At 34.7% G+C, this 24486-nt stretch overlaps 2 protein-coding genes across 5 annotated transcripts in view; one reads left to right on the top strand and one right to left on the bottom strand.

Annotated features, from left to right (window-relative positions):
* LOC117402382 (protein lin-28 homolog B-like) overlaps positions 1-11764 on the top strand; it is a 52502-nt gene extending 40738 nt beyond the window's left edge. For all 4 annotated transcript variants that reach the window (XM_059024625.1, XM_059024626.1, XM_034003462.3 and 1 more), the window contains one exon: positions 8209-11764. In XM_059024625.1, the coding sequence (XP_058880608.1) occupies positions 8209-8563 (355 nt within the window). In that variant the 3' untranslated portion in view covers positions 8564-11764. The remainder of the gene's footprint in view (positions 1-8208) is intronic.
* A 2924-nt stretch (positions 11765-14688) lies between these two features.
* On the bottom strand, positions 14689-23544 carry bves (blood vessel epicardial substance). Its single transcript, XM_034003684.3, has 9 exons — positions 23377-23544; positions 23122-23196; positions 21565-21811; positions 20595-20719; positions 20292-20479; positions 19799-19907; positions 19041-19208; positions 18273-18411; positions 14689-16754 (listed from the first exon to the last, which is right to left on the bottom strand). Exons 3-9 carry the CDS (start codon positions 21797-21799, stop codon positions 16615-16617), a joined length of 1104 nt encoding a protein of 367 aa, XP_033859575.3. The 5' UTR covers positions 21800-21811; positions 23122-23196; positions 23377-23544; the 3' UTR covers positions 14689-16614.
* Positions 23545-24486: the final 942 nt, after the last annotated feature.

The following is a 24486-nucleotide window of genomic DNA, read 5'->3' as shown; positions in this document are numbered from 1 at the left end:
CATTGCTCTTAAGCTTACATAAGCTACAGTGCAAAATAATTGCAGAAATTGTTTGCACTGCACCTATCCTTACATCAGCCTCTTAATCTGATCTTTGACAATTTGGATTTCAAATATATACCATTTATGTAGGAGAAGAAATTGCAACTTTAGGATAGGTCTTGTTTGTCTTGAGGGTTAAGCCTTCATCTTTATTTTTAAATTTATATCTAGAAAAATAATTATTCCAATAATCAATGAATAAATGTAACAGTTGTGTACTCTTATGTGCAGCATGGTACCCTTAGATGATTTTAACATGGGTGAATTATTTTGGCAGTCGCTTCATTGGGTTGTTTTTCCTTACGGCACTTGGGAGCACACATAGCTGCTTGAATGATTGGTGGAAGGTGGAGCTGGAGGCTTCGTCCCATTGTGTTGGGGTAGGGCAGGATAACAGAGTGTAGACTACATGTGTTAGTGGAGATGTTGGTGGGTTGACTGGTTGCACACTTATAAACCTCAGCAAACCCTGCATTATTTGGGCTTTAGACACTATTCCTATGCTTTTTATTCTGGGAAATAAGACTATGTTCTAGGTTCCCAAAACTGCGTACTTCTCTGATTTATTTTGGTATCAGTACAATAACAAAAATTGTAATAGTGTATGCTGCAGTTTTAACAGGACTGTCTTCATGTTTTGTGCACTGCTGTTTGGTAGTAATGGTTGAATTCTGCAAGGATGTCTATTACAGTGAATTATTTTTTATAAACCAATGAAATAAAATCAGTTACGAATTTACAATGACTGCAAAATATTTATAGCCTTCAGTTTCAGGAAACCAAGGACAAAAATGTGATTTAACAAGAGTTCAACTTTTTTAAAATGAAAAGAAGATTCTATGGGCATGAAAGCATTTTATTAACTAACTCATTCAGTATTGTCTTTTAATAGAGTAACTTGGTTATCATCTGATAATATATATATATATGCTCAGTGAAATCCAATCCATTTACAACCCGTTAAGAAAAGAATTGGCTACATAAAAGCTGCACATGTAGGCACAGTCTAGAATTAGATTGTATTTATTTTGTGGAGCTGAATTCTTTCAGGCATGAATTAACAGTCCTTTTTTGAGGTCTGTCTTTTCTGACCCCTGTTCTTACAAGGTCAACATCTGAGGCCAGAGATTAAGGCAGTTTTTAAAGCTTGAAATGCTAACTGGAATGGAAAAATTAGCTTGCACATTTCAGAAGCAAAACATCAAAGTTGTCAAAGAAAATTGCTTATTTTCCAATTAAGGAGTGGAATTAGCTAATTGTGTGACAGAAAGGCTTTTATTTAAAAACCACAGAAAATAAGAAAATGTCTGCACTGATGTAGTATTAATTTCAATAAATTAGCAGTTACAAAAAACCTGAGTTGAAATATAAGACACATATTTAAACATGTCTACAATTATTATAGTCATTGGAAATAAAGTAGTGTCCAAATTATCCTACCTGAATGTGTTTTTATTTATTCATTTTATGTGGTTTGTTTAATTTCTGCTTAAAAACTAATTGTAAATTAGTTAAGTTATTTAAATTGCATATATATATATATATATATATATATATATATATATATATATATATATATATATATATATATATATATAAAGTTGTCATTTAATAAATAAATTAAATAACTGGCAAAAAATGTTACATCACCCTAAAGAATTAACACAGTTTGCATAGTCGAATGAAACCTGCTGAATAATGTTACATTAACATATTGAATTACATACCGCTTTGTAGTTTTCCAGATACTTAACAAAAAATGTGACATTTTGAAATCTAACATGAAATAATGTACTACTATTATGGGTTCCGGTAGACTTTTGTAATATCACTTTGATTTATATTATGTCAAATAAGATCCAAATTATGTTCCTAGTGTTAAATTTTTTTTGCCTCAATCCTACAAAAAGTAATGCCAACTATTTATTGCTCATGCTTTAATAGAACACTAAACCAGTTTGTAGGTTATGAATGCATTAACTAAAACTGTCCCTTTTTTTTTTTTTGGTTGAATTGAACCAAACCACCACATTTTTTATATTAAAGACTTATCAATGTAAATAACATATAATTCTTATGGAAACTTATCCAGTTGATTTTTGAGGATGTTTAAACTTTCTGAAAGTTTATGTCCAATGGCAAGCCTTCAATTAGAGATGCACCCGAAAAAGTTATTAATCACAAATGTAGTGTTTTCAGTTTCGTTTTTCTACTTATTTTTTTAGCAATTTATTCTGATGTCAATATATGTTTTTTTTTTATTTCTATTTGTTTTTTATCAACTTAAAAGACCTGGACAAGAAGCTGGACTGTAACTCGCAGTTCAGGCCTACTAATCTTTTTATTATGTAGTTTTAATCAGCAGTTTTAAAAAGTTTACATAGTGCAAATAGCAATTACAGTTCATAAAATGACTGTAATGACTTCAAAATATGACATAAAATTCTCTTTAAACTTTCAGTGCGATATTCACAAGTTCCATTAACTAAAGCAATCAGTGGCAGAAGTAAAGCAATTTTGTTGAAAACATATTTTGGGTAACCTTTTTTTTTTTTTTAATATTATTTATTAACATTTTTTTTTAATGCCATGCAAAAAACTGCTGTCTGAACTTTTAAAATTCGATTTCAGAATGTCAGTTCTATTACTTTTGGCACAATTCTGTTATCTCAGAAAATCATTGGCAGTACAGCTATGGCCAAATGTTTTGCATCACCCTATAGAATAAACTAACGTTGCTTCTTAAAGTAGACTGAAATCTGATGAATAATGTTACGTTAACTTATTGAATTGCATACCGCTTTGTAGTTTTTCCATATACTTAATGAAAAACTGACAAATTTAAAAAAGTGACTTTTTGAAATCCAACATGAAATGCTGTAGTGCTATTATGGCTTCAGGTAGACTTTTTGGTGATATTTTGTAATTTCTTTGATTTACATGATGTTAAATAAAAGATCAAAATGATATTCATAACCTTTTTTTAAACTTATTTTTTATTATGTCTACCCTAAAATACTTTTGGCCATAGCTGTAGGTTTGCTTTTTGTTTTTTATGACCTGCTTAATAGGGTTAGGTTTAGTATAATGTTGTGTTATAATGTAGACATTCTACTTAAACACTAAATAAAATAACAGTTTAACTAACCTTTTTCTTTAAAGTCTCCACAAGTCAAACTAATCATTTTACAAATAAACTCCCAGGCATTAGCACTTCAATTTCCAAAACCAGTACAAAACTACAGACTACTTGCCCCCCCCAAATTATTATTATTATTATTATTATTATTATTATTATTATTATTATTATTAATAATTATTATTATTGTTATTGTTGTTATTGTTGTTGTTGTTGTTATTATTAATATTAATATTATTATTATGGTTTAGTTTTAATATTCTAAAGAAAATCTGTTGATGTCGATTTTGGAGTAAACAGCTCTTCCAGTGTTAATTTTAAGAGTTATTGTTTGTCTTACAAGTTTCAAAATCAGTGCAAACTTTTCTCTGGATTAAAAGTTTAGTAAATCTGGTTGTGCATTTCTGGATTTGAATAGTGGTATTTGTTTTTGAAGTGAAGACCATAGAAATGTAAATAATATTTAGTTAAGTTTAATTTACAAAGTTTCTTTTTAGTATTTCTGAATTTATTTATTTTAGTTTTCATGAGCAATATCTGTGTAGTAGTAATTGCTGAAAATAAATGGTTTTAAAGTTAGTTTTAAAAAAAATATGAATTGAAACTATTACATCACAAATTCGATTGTATTGAAATTTTAAAGGTTGTATTTAAATGATACACCTTTATACCATTAGGAATTGGGGTACATATTTTGTGTTTTTAAAACAAGTGTAAAGTATCAAAAAAAGAAACCATTGTTTTAATACATTTGCTGAATCTGAATTCGTATTGAAATGAAATTCCTTAATACATTTTTGTAGCTTAAAATGTTTTGTTTTTAAATGCCTTTAATTCATCTTCTTATAATGTAATGGAGCCACATCCATTATGTATTGTTGTGCTGCTTTTCTCATTCACTACTTTTCATATTTCAATGTTATTTTAAATGCGTAAATAGTGCTGTAATAATATACTACCTACATATTTTAAAATAAAGCTTATTGTACCCACCTCTGAAAATGTGACTCTTTAATCACATGCATTTTTAAGCTACTTGATTCCATCCCATGTTTACTTTTGTCTGTGCATCCTGCTTTTTTGTGTTTCTTTTTTCTATTTTTTTTTTGTTCATGATGGTTTACCAGGAAAGAATGTGTAACTGTATCAACAGTAAACTCAACACTCCACTTTAGTCCTCCTCCTTTTTTTTTTTAAAGATTTTTCCAATTTTGGCGTGAATGCAAAGGTGGTAGGGGTTAGCAGGGATAGGTAGCCGGCCTCCCAGGAGCAGGGATCTAACCCACATTCCTGTGCCCTTCCCCCCTCCTTGCTCTAATTAAGATGCCACCATGCTTGACCCCATGCAGGCTTCTTGATTACTCATGTAGAAGTTCTCTTTTTGTTTGCTTTTAAATGCAGATGATACACATTTAACATTTTCCTTATGTTACTCCATTGTTTTTGAAGTTAAGTTATTTCTAACATGCTTCCGATTTTAAAGAATCATGCTTCCGATTTTTAAAAATAAATCCGTCCCTTTTTTGTTTACCAGATGTAATGATAGAAAATACAATTTGAAAACGGCCCTAAATTTAAGTGAACTACTGTAGATTCAGGCACATCAGTGTGACCTTCCATTATAAGTGAATAATGTTTTTGTCATGCAAATGTTGACTGCCATCCCATTTTTTTAAAGAACAGTGTGTTTTGTTCACCATAATTAAACGAGGAGTCCAAAGCTTTTATTTTTAATGTGTATTGATGGTGTGTCTGCACCTAAAGGACACTTTAGTATTAAATAAGTTGCTTATTTAAGACCGTTTTAACATTTAAAATGCACAGGCCTGGATTTAAGCTGTTTACATCAATGAAACTTAATGTTACTAAACAGAAGTTTAATTTGAGGATTCAAAAAGTCAGAGGTGCAAGTTGTATTTTGATGTGTGTGTGTGTGTGGGTGGGGGTATATATATATATATATATATATATATATATACACACATACACACACACATATATATATATATATATATATATATATATATATATATATATATATATATATATATATATTTCTTGTATTTTTGTTTAACCCTTCTAATATATTTTAGTGGTCTTTATGACCTGGCTGCAAAAGACAGCATAAACTGTAACTGAATCATATTGAGTCATGTTTCCATTTTGCCTTGTAAAGAAGAGTACATATGTATTCCTGTTTTGAATTTCTATTGGCATTTTTTTATTACGTTAAAAGACCTCAAAAGTGTGATAATCAACAGGATTTTCTGGTTAAACATATGCACACTCAGGCACATTTTAATATACTCAAACACACTCTAAAAATTATATATTTTGGTTATATTTAATTTGGTAAATGAACTGTCCCTGGCTGCATGTTTCCTAAAAACACATCCTATTACAACATCTTGGTATGTAGCTGGGTACAAATAACAACCTTTTCCAATTCATGCAGTAGCTTTCTAATTTGCTTTTAGTATTTCTGTGCACAGTAGTTATTTTGTCATCTCCTGAGCCATTGCATGCTACAATACCTTGAAAACATATGAGGCCCCAGTAGAATGAAGGCCTCGTTCCTTTGTGTTGGCTTTTGGTTAATTAGGAGGAACAAACGAACACCATTAATTAGTCATTCTAAATGTACCAAAAAAAGTTTTGAGTTCAAGAAAACCCATTTTATGCAGTTTTTATATATATATATATATATATATATATATATATATATATAATATATATATATATATAAAAAAGTGTCAAACTATTATTTAAAAAAAAAAACAATAACAAAAAAACTATTTACTTGGCTAGATTTAGTAATTTAAATATATGCCATATAGATTAATGTTGTGTATATCAAGGTTATTTGTAAACTGCTGATTTTTTTATTTTTATTTATTTATTAGTTTAAATATATTTAACAAAAATGTGCTCATGTCAAAAGGTTTTTAAAACCAGGAATATGAATATGTGGCAGTAAAATTCTGCATATTTCAGTTCAGAAGGGGACAGGGCAGCACGCATCCAGACTGAAGGGTTGAAAGTAACAGGCGATCTGAGCATGCACAAGTGGACCAGGTGCTATTGCTTGTATGCTCGGAGGTTGTTGACCATTTCCATTTTGGTTTCAATCCCCTGAGAATAAAAGCATTTTGGAATTGGGGAGGGGTATGCTCTTTGCTGCTGGTGGAGGTGATTGACATGAAATGAATAAATAGTCAGAACAACAGAATAAATATCACCCCTCCCCCTTGAGCTAAAGCACACTCACACTCGCATTTAAAGCCACCCTGTTGTTAGAGACGTCCTCAAGAGCCGCATTTGTGAGCACAGTTCACTGAGGCAGCTGCCCCGGAGTGTGTTTTGCATGTGTTTTTTTAAATTTGGAATCACCTATTTTTCAGATTTTTCTCCCCAATTTGAAATGCCCTTATTTTGCATGTTTATCCTAAAATAAATGAATGATGGGTGTGTGTGTGTGTGTGTGTGTGTGTATATATATATATGTGTGTGTGTGTGTGTGTGTGTGTGTGTGTGTGTATATATGAATGTAGGGCACAGGGAAAGAGAATGGTAACCCATTGAAATTGTGATACTATCAGTAACATGCTATCCCACAGGCTGCTGCTTTAAGAAACACACTTCTGCCTCTCAAAGATGACATCTGTTTATGTATTATTGCTTGACTTTTTTCCCCCCCCAGAGGCAGATTTATTTGTAATTCAAATTTTGGGTAGAAACAAACACAATTTACATTTTAATTTAAGTACAGGTTGATTTATCTGATGGCTCTGACAATGTCATCCATCCAAACATCTGCTTTTTATTTATTTAGTTTTTATATATATATATATATATATATATATATATATATATATATAATATATATATATAAATATAGGGGGGGAACCATAAGGAGACTTGCCAGCAGATTGGTGGGGTGCAGTGGTTCACTAAATTGGATAGCCGTGCATAACATTGTGACTGATTTGTCCATAAATCCAGCATGCAGCATAAATGATTTGGTCAAAAATATTGGTTTTGTTAGAGAATTCGTTTTTTTTAAATATAACCTCATATTGAGGCTACAGTTTTCTGTAGGAAAATGTGAACCCAGATGCTACTTACACATTTTAAGATTCAGTATTTTGACTTTTGTATTCTACCTTTCCTCGGCTGGCTGGTTAAGGTCTCTGACCTGAGTTTTTGTCTTTTTCCTTATATTTACAGCAGTTTTGTGGTCCTAAAAATATTGTTGCGGAAAATTCACAAAAACTGAAGCTGTTTTGGGCGTGTTACATTTACATTTGAGCATTTTATTCTTGCCCTTTTAGTGTTGAAGCCAGTGAAGTACATTTATTGAGTAATTTTATTTGTTTCACTCGGCTTTTTTTTTTTTTTTTTTTTTTTTTTGGAACATTCCGTCGGCTTGTGGATGAAATTGAGTTTGTGGTTTCTGATGTTGGTTATGATGCTTTAAAATCTATTTTATTTAGAACTGAATTTCAGTTCTGAAATTAAATTAATTACCAGCTTGTGCAGCAAACTGCATGACAGGTCTTGTAATACATGCCTAGGTCTAAAACTCCCCAATATATGAGATATTTGGACTTGGACTTTACAGGTTTTAGCACAAAAATGGAAACATATGTAGAACACACTATCTGTGCAGATGAACTTTAACTAGGACAAAGTTTCATATAATCTTCATTTTGAATGGACAGATGCACGGTACTGTGACACTTCTGGGGCTTTGGTGCCATCTAATGGAAATGTGTGGTATTAAATAAAATCATTAAAAACACACATTCGTGTTGTACATAAGCATCTGTTGGTGATACCAAAAATCCTGAGATTTTCTTTTTTATATATATATATATATATATATATATATATATATTATAAATGTAGTCATAATATATATATTTTTTGCCATCAAGTTAAATACAATGTTATGGTGCCTCTATGGGGCTGCCATAATTTAGATTTAAATATATATCCTGATATATATTTTCTTGTTCTCCTAATAGATGCTACAACTGTGGTGGCCTGGATCACCATGCTAAGGAATGTAACCTACCACCTCAGCCAAAGAAGTGCCATTACTGTCAAAGCATCATGCACATGGTGGCAAACTGTCCTCACAGAACACCACAGCTGGCCACTGGTTCTCGGGAAACACTGGAAGCAGAACTGCAACCTTCTACCTCTTCCTCCCTGAGAGAAGGGACCTTCTCGGTCCCACAGCAAGCTCCGGAGGGCAGGCCTGAGACGGTGGAGCAGTCAGGCCGTTCTCCCCAAGAAGTTTCCTCAAGCAAGTCTTCTGCATCCCCGGAAGACCCCAGCAAGAAAGGGCCTTCTGTCCAGAAAAGGAAAAAGACTTGAATGAAGCTTTATTAAAGTTTATCAAGCTTTATCCATCTTTTGGATACAGCATCTACCTCATACTTGTAAAAGGACGGGAAGTGATTTCACTCAAAGCAGCTCTACTTTTTAAACTACTGGCTTAAAAACTGTGAATATTATTATTATTATTATTATTATTATTATTATTATTATTATTATTATTTAACCTTAACCAATCCTACTCAGATTGTGGTCCAAAGTGCACATTTCATGGGTGGCTTTAAACTGTACCGGCATTAAAAAAAACAAAAAAAATAACATTTTAATTGCAATGTAACACGCCATCTTTATGCGCTTTCCATTCCAAACATGTTCAGACTTGTTCAATCATTTGCCTTATGGATAAGGAAATCAACTTTTGTTGGAAGAGCAACTTCAAAACTAAAAAAAAAAAAACTGTTACTAGCCAGAAACCAAAGGATAGTCGATACCCCAGGAAACAAGATACCAAGGAAAACCTTAAGAACACACCTGCTGGGGGGAAACATTCTTCTGATGCAAATACTATGGCAGTGTTTGACCCAATCTAGGTAATATATTGTATTTAAAGTGCTGACACTGCCTTCAGCATTTCTTTCTTGTCCTTTTCTAAATTAATTTTATTTTGTGTGCCTGTTTTACTGGCTATTTTAGAACAAACTGATATCTGTGAAAACGTAGTATACGTGTTGCTTCAATGTGTTGTTCCTACTGCCATCCAGAACCTGTTACTGTTGTAAATGCAAAGGCAGCAGTAAAGGAGGGCTACCCCCCAGCGGAGGCTTCAAATGGCCCGCGTTTGTGCTTTTGATTAGAGTGCCTAATTGAATTAGGTGCATGTTAATCTATTACACAGTCTCCTGTTTCTTTAATCCAAAGAGGAACTTTACCAAAAGTGATAATCATAAAAGATGAGACTGGTTATAAAAAGAACCCCCCTTTTTTATTGCATGGATAACAGCAAAGGGTTATGTTTTGCTATAGATCAGTTGGCTACATTTGTATAAAAGTTAGTAACCCAATATAATTTAATGCTTGCAAAAATATATATATTATATATAGTTTGAGGCAATGTACTAATGCTGAACCTATCAAACAAACTGGTACTTGTTTTTAAAGTATATTTTCATAGTTTCCTTTTAATGGACCTTTTATGAAAAATTGTGTTACTGTTTTGTGTAAATGCACTCGAAATGAATTAGGTGCGGCCAAATAGTCTTTCGTGTGTTCATATTTACTGCTGCTTCTGTTGACAACAGATCAAGAGGTGTTGCCTAAGTAAATATGGCACAAGTCACGTATGACTACACTTGAATTCTTCAAAAGCATTCACTAAAGAAGCTGAGCCGTGTGTACAGATGATATCAATATGCTGTACAAAATGAACTTTCCTCTGCTTTGACGATATTGAATGTGAAATTGTACCTATAGAAGTGACACTGTATGAGGATTGTTGCTTTATTTAATGTGTCTTGACATCAAAGTGACAATGATTTTTATATCTATCTATCTATCTCTATCTATCTATCTATCTATCTATCTATCTATCTATCTATCTATCTATCTATCTATCTCAAACAATAAATCAATGTAGGTGCAAGTCGTTTTGAAATTCTAAACCAAAGTTTCTTGGCTTTATTGAATAAAGTCTGAACAAATTGAATTGGAATTCCCTGGTTAGCCAAGACAAACTAACAGAGACAAGCAAACAATTGAAGTTCTGCACTGAGATATTTACAGAACATATTTTAAAATGTGGATCTTATGGTGCACTATGCTCAATCTACAAATGCACTGTAAAAGTTACTAACAGCACATACCAAAATGAATCGCTATGTGAATATTGCTTTTACATTTTTGTATGATATTTACATTTTCAAGTAACATCTTAGGAGAAAGAACTTTGCTCAGGGAATATACCAAGAAAGTTTATTTCTTTACAGAATAGCCCGCAGACCTGTTTTTGGTGTACTCTGAACAAACACAATTTTATTATCTAAGTTATGTACTGATTAGTAACTACCTCTGAGTTATACATAGTCCTACATTTATGATAATCAGATGACTTTTTTGTATTGTATTACATATTTAACAAAAAAAAAAAAAAAAAAACTAGTTATATTGTACTGAATGCTTTGTGAACATCAGGGTTCTATTTTACATGACGTTTGCATCAGCAAGGATTTTATGCGTTTATTTTTTTAAATGACAGTTTTCTGTTTTGATAGCAAAGCCTACCTCATCCTTTCTGTACTGTACCGCCATGCTGCTCCAGTCCAACAGGTGGCTCTCTCATCTAGTACATCCTCTCCTGTGTTTAAGATTCAGTGTTTCAAAATAAGCAGTCTATCTGTCCAAATGTTTTAAATCATGAATCCATGTGACAGATTGCAAGGTATTCACCAAGTTCTACTTAGAGATCAATCTTGTGCTTTTTAACTGGGCTACAGATTGCGTGTCAACCTTTTACCCTTCATATTTTCAAAATGCTCTCAATGTGAATTATCAAGTAGAAAAAGGCTTTGCACTGAAGTAGGCACTAGTCAAAATGTTTGTATACTTTTTTTTTTATATAGTTTTAACTATTAATTGTTGAGTGCTATATAAATTAAGAACGCAGTGACTAAACTAGTAAAACCTGGACTGACTCGAATTCCTTTAGAATTGGGATGGTTTATTTCTATCCCTGCTGTTGGGTCACATTAGATGTGGCGTTGCATTATTTGTGTTTCATTATCAGTTACGACAGGGTTGAAGTATGGTACGCCTCCACAATTAAAAAAACAAAAAAAAAAACACTCTGAACACCAGACAGTTGGATTGATATGATCCAGGGCTGGGTGAATCTAATCAAAAGAACAGTGGCTGTATTTTTCCCTGTCGAATGGTGACATGTAATTACATTTTGGCCTGGTATTTTATTCTTCTTATTTGTTTATTTAGCAGACGCCTTTATCCAAGGCGACTTACAGAGACTAGGGTGTGTGAACTATGCATCAGCTGCAGAGTCACTTACAATTACGTCTCACCCGAAAGACGGAGCACAAGGAGGTTAAGTGACTTGCTCAGGGTCACACAATGAGTCAGTCGCTGAGGTGCGATTTGAACCGGGGACCTCCTGGTTACAAGCCCTTTTCTTTAACCACTGGACCACATAGCCTGTAAAATAATTTCTTGAATGTTTAATTTTTTTTTTTCAATTTAATTTTTCCTGTTAGTTTATACTGTGTTTGTATGATGTTTGATCATTTTCGAGGAGTTTGTATTGGATTTAATTCATTTATTGATAGACCGCACTCTGCTTCTTAGTGTGCTTTTTTGCTCTGAACTCGGGAGCAGCTTTTGAGTTGCCCGTTTGTCCTTTTCCATGGAAACATAACTCGGGCTAGGTCAGCAAAGTGTGTGTTTAGGCTATCTAGTGAATTGGGTTTCCTTTTGTATTGCTGTTAACAGTTCAGAACAATACTGACACTGCTTGCTGTGCACATTGAATTACCATCTGGTAACAAGAGCTGAAGATATGCGCCTGACTTCAGGTCAAAGTACAATAAATACAAAAATGTAAGTGATTGCATTAAAAACTGATCAGTTGTAAAATCCATTGTTGAAATACTTTGTTTACGCCTATGTCGGTTTCATTGAATAGTGCCACACGGCAGGGTAATAACATTCATAATGTGGTGTTAGGAGTGTGTTTGGCAGAGCTATAATTGATTTATTTCAGTCCACAGGCTACAGTTGAAACAAGATTCTGTTGAATAGAGAATATTGGTGATTTTGTTTTCATATTTCTGGTCCTAGATGTATTGGGAAATCATGTTGTGCTTTCTTTTAAGCAGTTTTGTTTTTTGCATGGAGAGGCCATTTTTATTTTTATTTTTGTAATTTGTGTCAAGTGATGCCACCCATTTTCCAACATTAGTCATATGAAGATATTTGTTAAAGAAATGTGCTTACATGTGGCATTTATTAGCAAGAGATCCTGTATTTTCTTTTTTTTAATGAATATTTTAAGATACCTCATTTTTGAATGTTTTATTATGTAGTTTTATCGGAATTCTCAATCCATTATCATCACTTGGCATTACTTTGCATACACACATGACTGAACAGCCTCCCTCAAATGAGTTGTTTACATTCAATGTATTACTTTTAACATGGAATAAAATGTTTTTTGCCATGGTGTGAACAATACATTGCTACTCAAAATAACTACTGAACTTTTGCATTGAGAGTGAAAAAAAATATAAAACATATTACCACTACTTGCATTCAGGAATGTAAATTCCTATATAAAGTGAAGGCTACCTCATGGATTAAAACATAATGATTTTAAACACATACTGTTTGAAAGGCAACATTAAACTATTAAACCAGTGAATAGTGCTGATACTGGAGACCAAAGGAAACCCTGATGTATGCTGTAATTTTGGTTACTTTAACATGCCTCACTATGTTGATTTGTTTTTTCCTTCAGTGATTTTACTTGTATGTTAAGAATAAAATGACAGCTCATCCTGATTGGTGCCTCAACGCTGGACTAAAGCACTGATTACTTTTTGCATATCACTTATTTTCTAACCTCATTTTAAATTGCCTTTTTATTTCTGTGAATCATGGATTTTATGAGGTCTTAAAAGATTTCTTGATTGAAATAAAAACTATTATACTGGCATTTTACAAACTGGTCTGTCTTTTTGTTCTCCCAGAAATGCACTCCATGCGCCTATTTTCTTTGTGAAGCAAGAGGTCTACAAAGCCAGTTGCATTGTTAGCAGAGTGATTACAAGGCCCTGTGAGTTAATTTGTTTGGAAGTTGATTAGGCCAGCATTCTGACTGTGCACCAGACTGCTTCATAACTTTATAAACTAAAGACAAACATTAATACTCTTTAAATCATCCAGGTTTGGGTCTGCTGGGGTGTGTGTTGTGTACATGTGTATGTTGGATAATGGTGGTAAAGCTACATCTGGATAAAATAAACTGGCATGCAAGTAATCCCAAATCATTTGCCAGCTATCCTTATTAATAAGGGCAGCAGTGTGGAGTAGTGGTTAGGGCTCTGGACTCTAGACCGGAGGGTTGTGGGTTCAATTCCAGGTGGAGGACACTGCTGCTGTACCCTTGAGCAAGGTACTTTACCTTGATTGCTCTAGTAAAAACCCAACTGTATAAATGGGTAATTGTATGTAAAAAATAATGTGATATCTTGTAACAATTTGTAAGTCGCCCTGGATAAGGGTGTCTGCTAAGAAATTAATAATAATAATAATAATAGCAGGTCATAGGTGTCTTTTAACCGCCCTTGATGGTACAAACTGCTGTTTCCGTATCATTAAAACAAATTGAGTTAATCTGTCTTTTTTGGCCCTTTTTGAAGATATGGCGTCCTTTTTTTTTCAGCAAATTTCTCTATTCCTTATTGGCTGTTTTGTAAAAAAAAAAATAATAATTGAATGTGTTGATTAGATATCATTTATTTTGTATTCATAACTTGAAAATGCTCAGTCAGAATCACTGGCAAACCTTAACATTTCCTAGTGACACAACTGCCCCTGGTACTCCCCCCAACAAGACTTCTAGAAAGAGCAGCACCTTGCGGTCAGATGCTTTTATTCAAACTTCCTGCACAAGAGTGAACAAAGTCAGCTGAAGTAACAACGAACTAGGCTGCTGCATTTCTAGTGCACTCCCTGAGAGGGGCAGCTGCAGTTACACCCTTATGGAAATACTAAAAGAAACATAATGCATTTAATGACGAACATTAAGTTCAAGTGCAAACGTGTGCCACTGAATTTATGATGTTTCTTTTAGTATTGTAAATGTAGCACTATTCAGTGTTTGGTCCTGTATTGATGTATTTTCACCCTGCTTGTGAGATTTAGGGGGGAATGGTGTTTAAACTTGCTTGGCTGTGGGTGAAGACACAATTATAACAGCAGACGGCTACGACACTTCATTGTTTTATTGGATGTGCTTTGAAATTAAACCTGAGAGTCTGTTTATAAATGTGATACTGTACATGTGTCTGTGTTTTTAACACTAAAACTTTCACATGACAACAAAATGCAAACATGTTTTGCTGTGTCCAGTTTTATGAATATTAAAGCATATTGAAACAGTATTTGATAATATTTTTTATTTGTGTTGAACATGTAATGTTGTGCTTTTTGTATACAAAACTTGCCAGTGGCCTAAAACATAGCTCAGATCTGATAAAGGCACCTTGTGTTTAAAAAAAAAAAAAAAAAAAATTCTAAAAAAGTGAAGAACAAAGGTCACCAAAAACATACACAACATATTACAAAAAAATCTCTTTGTAAAACCCTGAAAATGAACTGGTATTCTCTAAGATACTATATTGAAATATTTTGACATTATATTATTTCATTCAAGTGTGCTTTGTTCATTAAAAAAACAATCACTATGTCCCCAGTAAGACACCTTTACCCAGTTCTAATTATGTTTTTTGCAGCCTACTATTGGTTTATGCCCATTTGAGAATTAGGTCAAGAACAGAAAACTCATTTTATCGGTTCAATTTCATAGCCCTCTGGAGGGGGAAAAGATGCTGTCCCTAACCTGGTTTACATTAAATCTGTGTTATCTTCATTTCTGATTGAGTACAATATCTAGATTTGGTTAAGCCTTCCTCTTAACATAGCAGTCAAACATGACTTTCCTTGAAAACCTACACAGCCATCTATCCTGCATCTATACAGTTGAATATCTGTATAAACTGCCTAAATAATGACAACATGTAGGTATACCATAAAAAAAAGACCCCAGTTATTGAACAAAATGTATCAAACGTGACATTCACTTACAAAGTGATAGGTGAAAAAACTGCTTCACGCAGGTTGTTGCTGTGAATAATTAAGGGAATATTGTGATATTCTGTGAAAACTGAAACAATATGTGCTCTTCGCACTCCATTATCATCACACTGGTCTGGTATCATTTACACTGTGAAACACTATTTTGTTTTCTCATGATAGTTGTTTTACAATTAATCAAATACAGAGTGGTTGTTGGTACATTCCTGAAAAAAAATCTTACTGCATTATGTTAATCTACAACTTTCGTCAGTTTCAACATTACTGATTCCATGATACCTTGGCAAGGATCCCTAGTTTTCTTGTCTTTGGTGAGAGTTTCAGGGTACTGGTTAGGCGGCCAGAGAAAAGTATTATTAATTATGTATCGGGCACTTTACGTCCTAGTAGACAAGGGTCCTCAATGCTATCTCATCTTTGTCTACACAATCCAGGACTAGTTTTGAGGAATGAAAAATCCAGACTAATCACAAAGAACCGCTACGTCGTTCTCTTCTCAAAACTACGGCGTGCAGGGAAGGCCTTTTGAAAGTCCTTGCAGTTCCCTTTTCCCCAATAAATTTCAGAACTTGCACCTGGTAGATGGTCTTCTCAGGCCCTGCTTCAACTGGGGTTCCATTCACTGGTTTGTGAGCTGCTTACAGGTCTTTTTTTCATTTCGCTGTTGTCAGTATACAGCTTGTTCCCACACTTTCTTTATTAACCTAGGAGTGTGCGCCGGCATGAAGTGATCATTTTAGGGAAGGGTTTAAACTCCTGCTGTCCAGCCTTGTATTTATGTTCTGTACAATAAAATCGGTACAACCTGCCTATTATCATGGCATTGATTTACAATGTGGTGACAAGAATATATTTCTGTTCCAAAAACAAGTTGAAGTAAGAACTCGTGTACTTGCTGGCAGAGATTCAAAAAGGTGTAATGTGCTATTCACTGGTAATTGAGTGGTGAGTTTATTTCAGGAATGAGTGAACAACGCTCTCCTGTACAAGCATAAAGACACACACACACACACACACACACACACACACACAGACAAATAATACATAACTAAACACACAAACACATACTGAAAAGGACAGATTCTTATTCGTTTTCCATCATTTCAAGCTGATAAACTTCAAAACACTCTTGGGTGTCAGTTGGAGAAGGGAAGAGGTACAGCCATTTAAAGTGGTGATATTCTTGCAGCTAGGGGGCTGTAGTTGTCATTGGGTTAAACCTCTTCAGTCTTTGAGGTCCTCCCTCCAGCTTCTTGTCTTGGGCCTGATCGTTTAACTTGGATGGCAGGTTCAAAGACATCATCCTCAACACTTTCTTCAATAGGCTTCATTTTGGTTGAAGGCCTTGTGTTATCTGCAAACCAAAATAGGAAAACAAACATTTTTTTAGAATCATTAAACGACTCCAGTCTTCAGAATCTCATTTAGCATTATGAAACGGAATAAATATTAAAAAGATGATACTGTTTAAAAGATTAAAAAATAGATGCGCAGTAGGAAAAAAAATACAGTGGGCCTACATAGGAATCGACACACGAATGTTGCAATAGACAAGATAATTTCTGCAAATATACCCTGTTAGTTTCATTAAAGTAAATATTTCCAAAGTAAACATTTCATTTTTTTTTTTTTTACCTTGTTCTTTAAGTGCAAATAATCCTGGGCAATACCATGCCAGCAAACAACGCGTTCCGTTTCCTGCTTGGTCCCAAAACAGCTGTGTTTGTATCGCTTGGCATTTAATAAACTATAGAACTGGAGAGCCCCTAAGTGTGGTACCAACGCCAAAAGACAAAAACTTGATCGACCTTACAATCTAACTGAATTATCCCATCTGAGCACTGTGCAGCACCTTCGATATATTTCTAAATAACAAACAAAACAAACTGCACACGTTTTCATTTACAATACATCACAGCACTTAGATTAATTTTCAGGGTGATTAGAAAGTATTGCATGGTGCGTTGATATGGTAAACTTACTTTCTAATCACCCTGTATATAAATGCCACTTTGAATTCAGTCATTGTAATCGTACTAAACCTCTCTGGTTTAAATGAGTACAAATGATGCAGATTATTAACAGACTTGTTGCTTCCAATGGTCTAAAGTTAAGGAGAAATAATGAAATGGAACAGAGTAATAATCTAATTAATATAGTGGAAGCAATTACTTTGAACATCTCTTCTGAAAATAAGATACAGGCATTTGAATGTCTCTTTTCTGCCAGACTTCATTATCAGGACAGTGAGTCCCTTTCGGGTGCAATGTGACAAGTAACAAGCATGCAATGTGGGCTGGTGCATGCATAGGAGCGTGAACTACTGAGAAATACCTGAGAGGTTTAATTACAGAAACACAAGTTGTTTCTTATTTGTAAAATGAAAGAATAGGAGCTGTGTGATGTTTGAAATACTACCCTTAGTACAGCTACTAAACACGAATAGCTCTACTAAGGTTAGCCTACAGCATACAATGCTAAATAGCTTCAAATTATATATATATATATATATATTGTCATTATTATTTTACTACTCCTTGCCTCTTTCTGATGTTTGCTATCATTCTAAGTGGTTATAATTGCCATCACTCAGATACTGTTTAAAGGTACTGCTCTCCTGTTCTAGTTGCCTGCCACAGATATCTAATACGGACTATATCAGCCACTTTTACTTTTATAAGCCCCACCTAGTGCACAGCAGTCTACTGCCAGCAAAACAGAAGGAAACTCGCTATGACATAGAGGTTGAAACAACATTTTCTTTCACAGCTGCATATGACACGCCATGCTGGTGTTTTATTTCGGCTCAGAAGCACGGGCTACAGCTTGACACACATTAACAGTGGAGAACTGCAGCCTGGCCTGTACTTACGCAGAGCGGCCGTGGAGCCCCCACGGAGGAACTGGTTCAGAACGACGTCACTTTCACTGGAGCTGGCCATGCTGTTCCTCATCTGCATCATTGACAGCTGAGAGCACAGGCTGGGCTGGCGGTCCAACTTTTTGGCTGTCTGTAAAAATCAACTTAAAGACTTGAATTAAAAGTAACATATGGTACCTATCAATTGCGTTCATGATACCTGTATTGTCACATCATAGCTGGTGTCTCCAGTCCAACTTTTTCCATGATTGGGACCAGCTGGGTTCTCAGGAATATTCCCAAGGGGTGCTTTTTAGTTTATTAATTCTTAACAACTAACTTGCTAACTGCTAACAACTAATTGTTGCATCATTTAGACAGATAATACAGAGTGATTAACATCAACCAATCAGAATTTTCAGGGGAAATAAGAAGCAAATAGAATAACAATTACAATATTCTACCACAAGATGGTGCTAATAAATCTAGACTTAGATAAACAGTTTTGTGAATATCAACCTTTATTTTATTCCCGAAAACACATTTTTACAAAACAAAAAGGATAAATAAATCTTTGTCAATAAGACCTGTATGTCATTAAAACGCTATACCTAGAGTTGGTATATATACCATGCTATACCCAGGTTTGTGCAGCTTTTCCATATCAAGTCCCTCTCATCATGTTCAGCTGTATAAAGAGTTAATTTTAAGTCACACAAGTGCAGTGCCTCTGAACAGCATCCTAATCGCTATATATTAATTTAGAAATACAGGACAAACCTTATCGCTTAATGTGGGATCATTTAATGAGTAGAGCTTGTTGGTAATGTCTTTGCCGATAAGATACCTGAACACTTCATTTAAGAAAGGTTCAGACTCCAAAAAATAGGTTAGCCTTTCTCGAGACCAGCACAAGAACTTGCAGCTCTCTTCCGCTGTGACGCTGACCTGCAGAGACAGTTTATAAACAGATCTTGAACAGCGAACATCTCAGTAACCTACATTGTTTCGTCACACATCAGACAATGTCAGCAAGTCTTTACTGTTAAGAATGATCTTTTTAGATTTGACAACAAAAACATAAAGGAATCTGACTTTACTGCAAAGGTCCGCACAAAAAACCCTGTGTGAATTGTTGACAGTAATCATTAAAGAATGATCATGCATCCCTCCAGAACATTTTAAATACCGTACAGGCTCTTCTTGTCAAAACAGGAGTGGTCCTAAACTCATCCTTATGGAAGCAGTATATAGGTTCATATGTTTTCCATTGATAAGTCTTCAAAGGGCACACCCTAGATTGTCGTGGTATCCTTATCAAGAAGTATTAAATTATTAGTCTAATATGGTCAACTTATCCAACTTAATAATGTTACAAAGAATGTCTTCCAGTTTCTTGTCCAAACACTTTAAGCTGGTGTGAAAACCCTTACTGCATTGTGTGTTTTCTAATAACAAACTTGTTTGAAACTGAATGGAAAGGTTTGTACTTAGTAGAATCGTATATTTACATGTCTCTACACAGCTAATGTTGTTACCTGGAATCTTTCACCACGGTTCATCTGAGTTGATCTGAATTCAGGAGAGTCTATGAAGGCATTACAATAAATGTTGTGAAGAAAATGTCCACGATATGAGACCTTCATTCTATGAGGGCACAGAAATAAAAACAACAGCTCCTTTCAGTTACATTTTAATTGAAACTTGTCAGCCTTGTTTTTTTAACACAAATTTCTTCTGTAAAATCACCTGTTTTTGTCTACCTTTTTAAGGGGTCATTTTGATCAACCTAGCCACAGCTGGATTTTTACAGCACCCTGGATTGTGTCACCCATTTGTGACCATTGCAGTATTAAAAATAAGAGTTTAATGCAATCCAGAGGCATTACCTGGTGTTGTAAAATGCTCTTAAAATCTAGCTGTAGCTTATCTCAGAACAGGTGGTCTGAGTGAGTGTGGATGGACATAGCAAATGCAACTGTATTTAGTTTATTGTTTCCGTGCTTGACTTGAGTTGGTAGCAGTGCATACTTTCCCTTTAGCAGAACGCTCAGTCTGCCGTCGACAGAGGTCTTGTTCTCTGCAGCATACGTCTGGTCCTTTTTAAGTGTCTGGATGGTGCAGAACTGTCCTGTCAGCCTTTGGAACACGTCTGCAGGCACGTGAAGAGGCTCAAACATTCTTTTGTACACAGCACTTAATTCCCTATCAATTTGAATCTGTAAATAAAATGAAAACATTAAAGGTAGGGGTGAAGACCTAGCACTTTCGAAGTTCAGCCCCAATAAAATACTGCTGTCAAGTAATTCACATGGCTGTGCTGTAGGTACTTACTGGTCTCTTTTTGTATACAAGGTAGAACAAATGCATGACATTGACAAGAAGGAACACTGAGTTCCAGATCATAATATCTAAGGCACATCTGTAGAGGGTTGCCCAGGCAATGAAAAGAGAGCATCCTGTTGGGAACAAAGGAAAACACAGTTACAGGACAATGGGATATTCACATTTTGTTTCTAGAATTTATACACACTGCTGTGCAAAAGTCTTAGACATGTTGCATTTTTTCTACTCTGATGCATTATGAGCATCAACAATTTACTCAAAGCCTCCACTAGTGTTTTCTACTATTATAACAACCTTGACTTGCATAAAGAAGGAAAAACATTGAGTGAAATAGTTCGCATCACTCGATTTTCAAGGTGTGGTATCCGAAGCATAATCAACAAAGTACAGAGACACAACATCTGTAATTGACAAACCCAGGACTGGAAGACCCAAAAAGCTGTAACAAGGATGAGCAATTCTTGAAGATAATATCCTTAAAAAATAGAAAGACGACAAGCGTTGAATTGACAACAGAACTGGCAGAAGGCACAGTTGTCATTGTCCATCCATCAACAGTCCAAAGCACCTTTGACCATTGTTCCATAGTCCAATTTATTTGTTTGTGTGCATATTTTAGCCTTTTAGTCTTGTTGCCCTTTCTTAAAAGAGGTATTCTTACTGCAACACATCCTTTAAGTCCTGATTTCAAGAGTGACCATCGTACTGTTGATTTGTATAGAAAATACTAGTGGAGGCTTTGAGTAAATTAGAAAAATGCAACATGTCTATGTTCTCTTTATAATGATGTTCCCTCACTGCAGTACACTGGTCTGATAGAGACCACAATGTCATGATATGTGTTACATACACTACTGTAATCTAAATATATCACATGCATAAACCACACTCTATTATTTTAAAGCAGATTTCACAATGGTATATACAGGCAAAGAACAAATACCTTTTTTGCACTTACCTATCATCAGCATGGTGCGTAGAAATATCATGTGAAGGTTTAGTGTAGTTGGAATAATAAGCCCAATGGCAAAACAGATATTTGCGGTATGAAAGACCACATGGTGAACCTCCTTCCAGTTCTCACAGACTGTTCCATTGTGCTCAGGACTCCAATCCTCTACCGCACTGTGGGTGAACTCAGGGATTGATGTATACAAGCTTGTGGCTATTATCATTTCTGTAGAGGCTGCCATCCTGAAATATGCCTGTGGAAAGAGAAATAATCCAAGGTTACATCTATTTATTTACCCCTTATTAGCTCTAATATCATTGTACTGAGCCATCTTATTTCTTATGGTAAAGATATTTTGGTTATTTGCTTGGGGTTTATTCCTTCATTCAGGATATATAGATTTTCTTCAGGTACAACAGTGTAGATAAAGCAAACAAATGCCCAACGGGTGAAAGAAATTAGTTAGTATCTCTTAAATAATAATAATAATAATAATAATAATAATAATAATAATAATAATAATAATAATAATAATAATAATAATGCACAATAAGGCTGTCGTTCTGTCGAGGGTTTCTGGTGACATAGTTAACGAGTGCGCTAGCTGGAGTGATTTATCATTGGGTGTGTTAGGTTAAGCAGCTGAGCGGCTCAGGGAGAGAATTTTTCTGCTCACTCGGGTCACTGATGAAACCTGCGCTGTGTCGCTCTCAGCTGCTCAGCGGCAGCGGGCTGAGCGTGCCATTAAGCGGGTTCATTCACTGAGCTGCTCGGAGCGGCTCACTTACTTAACGCACTCAGTATCACCAAGCCCGAAACAGAATTACAGCCTTATCAGGGTATGTACAGTTTGTGTATATTATTTGTTGTAACACGCTGGTGACACAACAGACAGAAATTGAAGAACGAGCAGTCTTTATTTTTAACAGTTGAATGAATACATGTTGAGAATAACATTGGAAAACAGAATTTTAAACAACACAATGTAAAAACACGTTTATTTTTTTCACAATTAATTTTAAATTGTGGAGTACAAAATTCACTTGGCTTTTTTATAAGGTACAGACGGGTGATTTCCTCGTCACTCAAGAGCCTCTGCTTTGAGCACCATCAGTTTACACTGCCAACGTCTCACAGGTGCTGAGGTAATCTTACTAGATTTATGTCGCTTTCCGTTTTTTAGCTTAGTTCTTTTGGCTTTACTTTCTGTTGTACTCGTTTTAGAAGATGGTCTGTATATTCATTGTAAGTAACAACACACCGGGTTAAATACATTCATTTACAAAAGGCCACGAAGAATTTGCGCAACGCAATCACTTCAGCGGTCACTTAAAACATTTAAGAGACACCGTAATATGTTTTATAAATATTCTGGTAAATGTATAGTCTGGTATTGTTTACGACAATTTAGCCTACTAGAGAAACAAGTACAGTATCTGCAGAACTATACATTTTCATTATTATTATTATTATTATTATTATTATTATTATTATTATTATTATTATTATTATAGTATTGTGTTACACTATTTATAATAATTATATATTGGTTAAAGCACTTACCTAATTTACACTCCATAAAAATAATACAACAGTGTTAGTAGATGACGTCCCTCTGGCTAAACAGCCTGCAGCTGTCTGCAAGAATAAAGATATGGTAAATCAAGGAGGGTATTAAACATCAACAACAACAACAACAACAATAATAATACATGTAAAACACGAGTTACCAACAATGTATGCATCTATTCCATCTAAATCTATTTCCCCGACTGCAATAAGCAAACATGCAGCTTTCCTCAGTAGAAAATCACTTACCCGTCTCTTGTACTCTTTGTAATTTGAACACATAAAATAATTTAATCAATAAGTGCAAGTGCTCAGCTGTGACAGTTGAAGATGTGGGTTAAGGCAGCCCTTTTCATTTCAATGTGATCTTCTCATATTCTCTGTGCTGACGGACTGACTAAAATGGGCACGAAACGCGTGCGAGACAGCGGGCAGCACCGCCCAGCTGGCCCGCCTTTGTCCTTGCACGTTGCAGCAGTACCACCAGGGGGAGACAAAGATAAGTACCAGTAGTTTCATCTTTGCTACCAGCTCATTGGTTGTGGTGGATTCCATGGACTGCTACAGTCAAAGATTGAAACTGGTTTGTTATGATATGATACATAGGCCCATACCTTACCCTACACACGTTTGACAGGTGAGTGATATAAAACAAACAGAAACGATTGTCAAAAGCTATTAATGGCAAAATGTTGAAATCAGTTTTGGCTCAAGATAAATCAGCTACATTTTCAGATTCAAGTTTGTTGGTAATGTAATCATTTTCAAGTAATTTCTTTAAATTACCAGCTGTTGGGAATTGGATCCCCCTTACAGGTTTGATATGATTTTTTCCCCATGTACAGTCCTATGCTGGTCAGATAGGACGCTACCTGCAAGCAACAAGTCTTGATTTCTCATACTCCTCAGTACTATGTGTTTTAGTCAACATTTACAATGGGATATAATCTTTATTTGTTATACAATTGTGTTAGATTATTTGGCAGTTATCCCATGTTGACTAAAAAAAAAGAGAAATCTATAATATTATCACTATAACACAAATAGTGAAATGTTAGGAGGTTATTTAGAAATCAGTGTGTTTGAAGTTCCTGACATTCTGTTATTATGCCATAAATACTTAGTTACCATGACTACAGCTTGAAGGGGTATGATATGTACACACACATGACAAGAGAACTTAAATTAACATGTACTCTACTTGCTGTGCTCACTTCAATTCTGTGGTTCCTTTTTAGAGGTAAGGACATAAGAACATAAGAAAGTTTACAAACGAGAGGAGGCCATTCGGCCCATCATGCTCGTTTGGTTGTTAGTAGCTTATTGATCCCAGAATCTCATCAAGCAGCTTCTTGAAGG

This window comes from Acipenser ruthenus, chromosome 5 (assembly GCF_902713425.1).
Source record: "Acipenser ruthenus chromosome 5, fAciRut3.2 maternal haplotype, whole genome shotgun sequence".
In the NCBI taxonomy this organism is placed as follows: Eukaryota; Metazoa; Chordata; class Actinopteri; order Acipenseriformes; family Acipenseridae; genus Acipenser; species Acipenser ruthenus.
Note: the sequence above shows the minus strand (reverse complement) of the source record. Positions and strands in the feature narration are given on the sequence as shown.

Excerpts from the sequence above, each read along its gene's own strand:
- bves (XM_034003684.3), bottom strand. The coding sequence starts at position 21,799 with ATGGCAGCCTCTACAGAAATGATAATAGCCACAAGCTTGTATACATCA. Across the intron at positions 19,209-19,798 it reads ACCGTGGTGAAAGATTCCAG|GTCAGCGTCACAGCGGAAGA; the intron begins GTAACAACATTA and ends CTGTCTCTGCAG. Across the intron at positions 16,755-18,272 it reads GGGCTCCACGGCCGCTCTGC|ATAACACAAGGCCTTCAACC; the intron begins GTAAGTACAGGC and ends TTTGGTTTGCAG.